Genomic DNA, 7,500 nt, shown 5'->3' with positions numbered 1-7,500 from the left:
ATAAAAAAATGTATATTTAATAGTCACTGTGTTAAATGTTTAGGGGACAAAAAAATACTGAAAAAGTAACATACAACATCACCTAGTTTTGTTACCTTACTGTCTTGAAGAAGTTGCTTCATTTTTAAAATCCTTTGCCTCTTCACCTCCACTTCAGCGTAAGAATATCTTGCTAAAGAGAGTCAAGAAAACAAAGATACTGAACTATAATAATTATTGGACATACATCAGTGAGTTGTACCCAAGTACATGTAGTGTATCTGTTAAGAGACTATAGTATATACTTATTTATAAAAATATAAAATCCCTGCACATAGAAAGAACCATCTATTCAATACCTAGCAGCAAAGTTTGAGAGAGAAAATTACAATGATATCATTTCAGCAAGATTGCACTGAAAGGAAGTCAGTGAATAAAGGCTCTTAAAAAAAAAACAGTTTTACCCTCTTTCTTTCTTTGCCTGTAAATGGGTTAACTAGTCAAAAACTACATATACACGTATGTCTCCTCCATTAACCCATTGACTCCTGGGAATGAGACTTCGGGGGTATTTACATGAGGCCCGGAAGAGCTCAGACAAGTATGAACTTGTACTGGTACAAAATTTTTGTAGCCGTTTACATAAAACCCGGACTATTATACATGTACATGTAGATAATTGGTGCCTGGTTTTGGAATGAAATGATATGTTTTTGTCTAATAAATACATGGCTGCTCAAGCCAAAAGCATTAAAGCTTGAAATTTCTGGACCCAGTCTGAGATTTGTTGTCATTTTCATGAGACCGGTACGAACTCAGACCGGTACAAGAATTTCTCATCTCAGTCTAGCACCCGAGATGAAGTCAGGGCAGTCTGAGTTCATTGTCAGGCCAGTCTCATATATTAAACAGAAATGTATGGAGGCCAATACAAACTCGTGCTGGTCTGAGATCATCCCGGTCTCATGTAAATACCCCTTTACATATTTTACTCTAACGCCAGATAATTTACTTGTCAACTGGAGGTCTCCTGGAATTTAACCACTCAAAACCAATCATCCCTTCCATTAACCTATTAACTCCTGGAAGTGAGACTTGCAGATTTTACTCTGTCTAATGCCAGGACCTGGTTGCTCAAAGCATGGTTTAGGCGCTATATTAAATATCACGTATGCCAATAGGTTTTGATACTTTTTAACAAACGGTTTATAGCTCTAACCAGGCTTCAAGAAGCCGGCCCTAGATTATTTTACTTGCCACCCGGGGGTCCTGTTCAAATGGATTAACCAGTCAAAAACTATGGTACGTCCCCTCCATTAACCCCTGGGAGTAAGACTTAAGCATGTACATATTTTACTCTATCTAATGCCAGATTTTACTTCCCAACTGGGGGTCTCCTGGGGTGCCTGAGGAGTGAATGAGTTAATAAAGGATCCTGCTCTACCCTAAACAGCAGACTACTGGCCCCTCAGCAGAGAAAATAAGAGTATAATATAACAGTATAGAGTATAATGAAGATTCTGCAAGAATGCCTTGAGGATTTTTTGGATGAACATTAGGCAACTTTTAAAAAGCAAGCAACATTTTTTAGGCATGGATAGCAACTGGAATTGAGCTGTGTTCCTCTTTAACTTATCTTTCCCACAATCACGTTAATTCTGTATTAATTTTACTTAGTATTGTTTCTCTGTTCGAGACAATTAGTTTGAAAATCTGTGAGAGACTAGTGTCCTGGCATGCGATAGGTTCAATCCCAGCTGCCTGTTTGTGGCTCAAAAAAGTTGTGTGCTAATAGTTCCCTATATTCTCAAAAATACTCCCAATTCATTAATCCTAAAACAGATAGCAGAGGTTAAATATGGCAGTATTAACACATTAGAATGGCCATTATTGCCAGGAAGAGCAAGTTATTACTTTCAACAGCTCCCTTTCAGAGCTACAGTGTACAGTAGAACTCAATGGAAGTAACAATTCAAAGTACACTAGAGGTCATCTCTAGGGAATAGCATTACCTAGCCTACAATAATGTAAATTAACTAAAAAAATTAAGGAAATCTTCAACTTAACAATATTTTCAAAAGTGAACATAACTTGAAAATATCATTCTTTTAATATTAGGTATTTAAATTCTGCATTAACTTTAAATTTTGTTTACTTTAAATTAATATTATTTCACTTTTATCATATTTTGTTTCAAGGAGATGTATGAGGATGGGAAGATACTAGTTTTTTTTTAAATAGTAATATTGTGTGGTTCCAGAAAATATCCATACCCCCACCACGGAAGATTTTTTGATTTGCACCCCCCCTCTCCCCAGGATTTTCCGTTCCAGGGGGGTCTTTGATGACCCCCCCTCCCCTCAGAAATTTCCAGAATTTTTTTACTTACAAAAACGAAAGTGAATTAGTTACGTAATTGCGGTAAAATTTTATTACAACAGTGTAAACATTAAGGTTAACTTTTAGAAAAATATAACGCTTTGTTAAGCTCATTATCCAGCTAAACTTTCAGCTTGTGTGCTATCAACTTTGCAAAGCTTAAACATTTGGGTTGCACGTCGACTGTTTCACGTTTTTGTGCGAACTTCGATGAGAACATTTCACTCGCTTAACCAACTTCGCAAACCATAGTAAATAAAACAGAAACTTACAAGGTTCCTTTGTCTACACATTTTGTCAGTTTCTTCAGGTTGATTCTTTAATATTTAGGGACCACACATGTTGACGCAGTAGGTTTCGTGAACGTCGTCACAAAGGCGATTGTTTTACAAAGAATATTATTGACGCCAAAATAATGAGTAGTCAAACTCCTGTTTTAGAATTTCCAGTTTGACATAACGAACTGAACCTCAACAATCGTTTCCCGAGGCCGCAATGCAATAAATATTGCGTTTACTCAAAGAAGAGAAAACTTGACTCCCGGTTCCTGTCCGTGGTCTAAATGCCACCCACAAAAACGAAAATGTCGTTGCACACAAGCGTTGAGATGGTGGGAACTTGCGTCTTATCGCATTTTCAATGAGTTACTACCCCCAGTAAAACATAAACCCTGTCAAAAATGTGTTTACTGCATATGTGAAGGTAGCAAAAAGTGATACTCAAGTGAACGGAAGTGTTGGTTGGACGAAAAAGAGACAAACGTGGAAGTCTGGGGACGAGACTCCAGGTGAGACCGCCATTTTAAATGTTTTGAATCCGTCCCAAATAAAAGACACATTGTTCTTAGCTTCGGGAGATTGTAGCGCTAGCTAACTCAAAGAAAAACGGAAACATTGAAGCTAATAGTATTAACTTTATCTCAAACTGACTTTTGTTTCAAAACATCGTCCGATAGTGTGTTTTGTGCTTCAGATCGATCGTATGTTGCTTTCAATGTTTTGTATGTGGTTCGTGACCCTTTGGAAAAGTAGTTTCCCACGAAACCCCCCTACCCCTTGGAAATTACTGCCCTTTAACCCCCCCTCTCCCTCGGAATTTCCAATTGTCTTCCGTGGTGGGGGTATGGATATTTTCTGGAACCATACATTACTATAAAATTTGGAAATCCATACCAAAGACCTTTAACCCTTTGATGTCCAGCCCGGCCGAAACCGGCCAGACGATTTTACTCTGTCTAACGCCAGACGATTTTAGTCGTCAATGGGGAACCCCTAGGAGTCAATGGGTTAATGGATTCCATCATTGTAAAGAACCCTCAAACTACTGTAACAGGATAATTTTGTGAAGAGTAGGGCATGAAAGTGCCACTGCTGTCTCAAATAAGCCTTAATAGTGCAAGGAAAGTTGTGAGTTATGTAAATTAAAACCTTGCACAGGGATCGCGTTAACACAGAAATCGTGCATTTTTACGCAAATAAAATCCAAAAAATGCATCATCAAAATTTTAATGCGTCCCAGGACGCAAGGCACTGACTTAAATAACTCACACAACTTGCTTTGATTTGTTAGTTTATTCTGTTGTTTGTAAAACTGTTGGAGCGATCTATGATCATAATTGAAGTTCTAAGAAATGGGGTTTAAAACATCTAAAAAGGTTAAAACTGAATTTTCGACCGCCTTCTGCGGTCTTCTTCAGAGGAATGTACTCTGCAAGTTACTGAATGCAAATATATAGCAAAAGACGTCACTGTTCGTTGCTCCTAAGGGAGGAAACCAGTGATGCGTAAACCCTTGGAAAGGGTGCTCTTTCATTAACAGAGTTCTTGTCCTGGAATGAATGTAACGGCTCTAGAAAAAGCCTTTGTCGGCCGGTCCTATGCATATGCGTCAATATTAATTCCAAGTTGGTTACTCTCTTTTTCTCATAATTTAAAACATACTCTTTTTCTCGCAGAGGGTCACCAAGATTTTGGGACCCCCAAAAAATGCTTGGGACCCCTCTTATACTGAATGACGTTCCGAACTTATATAGCCGGTCACTCAATGTTTATCCACACTGCCTGGAAGGAAGGTGAATTTTTTTTCCTACCATTCATTCTGATTCTTCATGCAAAGAAGGCCACAAAATTTCAAACCTCCAGACACGTTTTGAAAAGGATGCCAACAAAACTAGGATTAATTCACAATCCTCTGCGGGGTGACGGGACAGATAAACAATGTAACAACAATAAATTATGTATTTCATAAATTGCTAAACGACTTTAATATAAAACTTCAAGAGCAACTTGAATTCTGGTGTCAGCGCTAAAAAAAATTACTAACATTTAATCTGATGAAACGTAAGCTTTTTAAATTTGCATGGTGAACCTCACCTGGTGTGCTAGCAGCTATTTTGAAAACCTTGCCAAGGAGAACACTAATTGGCGACCCAAACAAATGCATTAAAAACGTCAAAAATCCAAAACCTATAAATAGCCATAGGAGTATCGTTTTAAGAGTGGTGGCATTCATTCCACTCCAAAGAGCCAGCCCAAAAACTCCACATCCCGCGAGCAGAACAACCCATGTTTTGTCGAAGGTCATTTTCTTTTTCTGGTTCGGTTACGTCCGGGGATAACGAAAGCCTGGCGAGAGTCTCGCTCTCCTACACTGTCATAGTGGTCTCCAGGTCTCTGGGCACAGCAGAAGAACTCGTACAAACAACACAACATGGCATTCAGACGTTTAGGACGGAGTTTAATTAGAAATTCACTTTTTCAAACGTGTAGATGGTTAGGTCCGAGAGGTTTATCAACAGAAGTAGACGACTATGTAACAGGAATCACAGAACAGCAGAAACAGGTTGGTGGGCCGCATGAGTAATTTAAATTTTGTGAGGAGATTAACTTAACTTGTCGTATAATTATTTTCATGCATGTAGAATTCGAACTCACTGTAAGAGAAACTTAAGTTATTTCTATAATCTTAAAGTGGACAAAATCGCTGTTGGAATCAAAGCTGACACAAGACTGATTTTTGGTTGGCCTCTTCAAGAAACACTGTCATCAGAGTTTCACTATGCATTCTGGAATAGTTCTTTCATACACTATACAATGTAAAAAAATAATTTTGCTCAATTCGTAAATTTATTTTAATAAGCTTTTTGTGTTCTGACGTTGTGACGCAAGGCTCTCTCAACTTCGAAAACTCGTTGGGCTGTTACCTGTATTGTGTGTTTTTTTGGATTGATCACTCGAATAATCAATAAAAATTTGATGATGTTGTACATGTATTTCATCCCCAATTACTACCTGAATAAATTATTAAAATCAATCATGGATTGCTCGTAACAACAGTATGTCTGAGGAATTATCTTTCTGAAACGTAACATTTACAGATCCTTGTGAATCTTGGAAAACTTTCCAGTGATTGTATTAAAGATCTTGAGGGATTTTCAAAGGATCTTTCAAAATCTTTGAGGATCTTCAAAGATCCTTTAAGTATCCTCAAGATATTTCCACTAGATATAAGTGCTTGATGGATCAGTTCCTACAGTGTTGTGTTTGGTCAAAGTTTGTTCCTGGCTGAAAAGAACGAGCAATGGGAAAATGGAGAGGGGTCCTTAAGAGCTTTGAAAAAGTACAGTTTCTTAAATTTCATCCTCCTGTGCAGTTGAGGGAAACAGTGAGCAGCTTTTTTCAGAAGGAACTTACACCATATGCTGATCAAATTGACAAGGACAATACTTTCCCAAAGCTAAGGGTGAGTGTAAATGTACTGTACATGTATCTACGTCACTCTATGAAAAGAATTGTTTTTAATAAGGTACTTATAGTTATTCAGTTCATGCCTCTCCTTTTTATTGCACAGTACGTCCTCCTCTTAGCTTACATCTACTTGTAAGTGCACCCTAAACCACATAAGAAGTTGATGAAAATTGCTTTGGCCCTCCTGTTTGAATAGTTATGATTGGTCTTATTACTCAGGGTTCAATTGAATCTACAGTATAACCCGTAACACTGTGAGTGTTGCGGCTTTAAAATAAATTGTCCCCATCAAGAACGTGAACATCAGTTTGTCAATCTGTGTTACGGCTTAAAATAGCTCAGCAACGGCTCTTAAAATTTCTAATGAGAACCCTGGTGCGCACGCACCCTGACATACATTTGAAGGCTGTTATTGCGTGGCGATAGTACAGCATACTGCTGTCTCACAGGTAGCCACTTTAGATCTTTAACGATAGGGGAAATACAATTGTGTATGGTTGTATTTCCTTGCGTTGCCAACGATACGAGCTGCGAAGTTTTGTACTGCTTGGAACCTACTTAAGTTGTACTCAGAGGTGTTGCTCCAAACATTACAACAATAATACAGCTTGCTAAAAACTAAAGCATAATAAATGTAATGCATTTGAGTTTATGAATAATGCATACGTATAATTATACTAATAATTAATTGTATTATATTTCTCGCAGGAATTTTGGAAACAGCTGGGTAGCTTAGGACTCCTTGGAATAACCGCACCAGGTACATGACTGTACAGTACTATTATGCATTACTTGTGATAGTAATAATTGCTTCAAGAGATTGACCAATAATTCACTACTGTACAGTTTGTTAATGAACAACTTGAGTTACAAATTGTACAATGAGGCAGGACCAAAGTAGTATTGAAAACAAATGAAATTTAGTGTTATTGCTGAGACTCTGAAAAGAGTGTTCATAGTACTGTATTTTTACATGTACAAGTATATTTACCAAATTTCCACAGGTACACTGTATATCTAGAACTCCTGGATGATGTCATTGGATGCATGATGGTTTTGATGAGGGTCACGAATTTGTCACCTCATCAAAACCATCATTTAAATTGTACCACTGGTCTTCTCCCAAGCTTCAACATCAGTTATCTGTAGAAATTCAGACAACTACCTGTAATGTCTCAAAGTGTCCTTTAAAATCTGCTCTGCAAATTAAGGTTACCGTATACCTTCAGAGGTGTCTCGCGTCCGAGCGATGCAGCACGTCCGGTTTAAACTGTAGATTCCTAAATTAACCGCTATATCAAATTAAAGCTAACAGAGCTGGCTATCAAACCATTATCAAGAATTTTGAAATTAAAGGTATTGTCGAAGTTTTCACGACCTCTAAATGCCAGCGTCC

At 37.8% G+C, this 7,500-nt stretch overlaps 2 protein-coding genes across 2 annotated transcripts in view; one reads left to right on the top strand and one right to left on the bottom strand.

Moving 5' to 3' along the window:
* Positions 1-4,982, bottom strand: part of LOC138000897 (UBX domain-containing protein 8-like) — a 20,903-nt gene extending 15,921 nt beyond the window's left edge. Inside the window, exons 1-2 of the mRNA XM_068847570.1 lie at positions 4,731-4,982; positions 96-172 (exon numbers count right to left, since the gene is read on the bottom strand). Coding sequence (XP_068703671.1) covers positions 96-172; positions 4,731-4,941 — 288 coding nt within the window. The 5' untranslated portion in view covers positions 4,942-4,982. The remainder of the gene's footprint in view (positions 1-95; positions 173-4,730) is intronic.
* Positions 4,983-5,059: 77 nt separating this feature from the next.
* The window catches only part of LOC138000891 (isovaleryl-CoA dehydrogenase, mitochondrial-like), a 24,850-nt gene continuing 22,409 nt past the window's right edge, over positions 5,060-7,500 (top strand). The window contains exons 1-3 of the mRNA XM_068847562.1: positions 5,060-5,199; positions 6,010-6,099; positions 6,813-6,864. Of these exons, the coding sequence (XP_068703663.1) occupies positions 5,068-5,199; positions 6,010-6,099; positions 6,813-6,864 (274 nt within the window). The 5' untranslated portion in view covers positions 5,060-5,067. The remainder of the gene's footprint in view (positions 5,200-6,009; positions 6,100-6,812; positions 6,865-7,500) is intronic.

Source organism: Montipora foliosa, chromosome 1 (genome assembly GCF_036669935.1).
Source record: "Montipora foliosa isolate CH-2021 chromosome 1, ASM3666993v2, whole genome shotgun sequence".
NCBI lineage: Eukaryota > Metazoa > Cnidaria > Anthozoa > Scleractinia > Acroporidae > Montipora > Montipora foliosa.
This window is presented reverse-complemented; position numbering and strand designations above follow the sequence as displayed.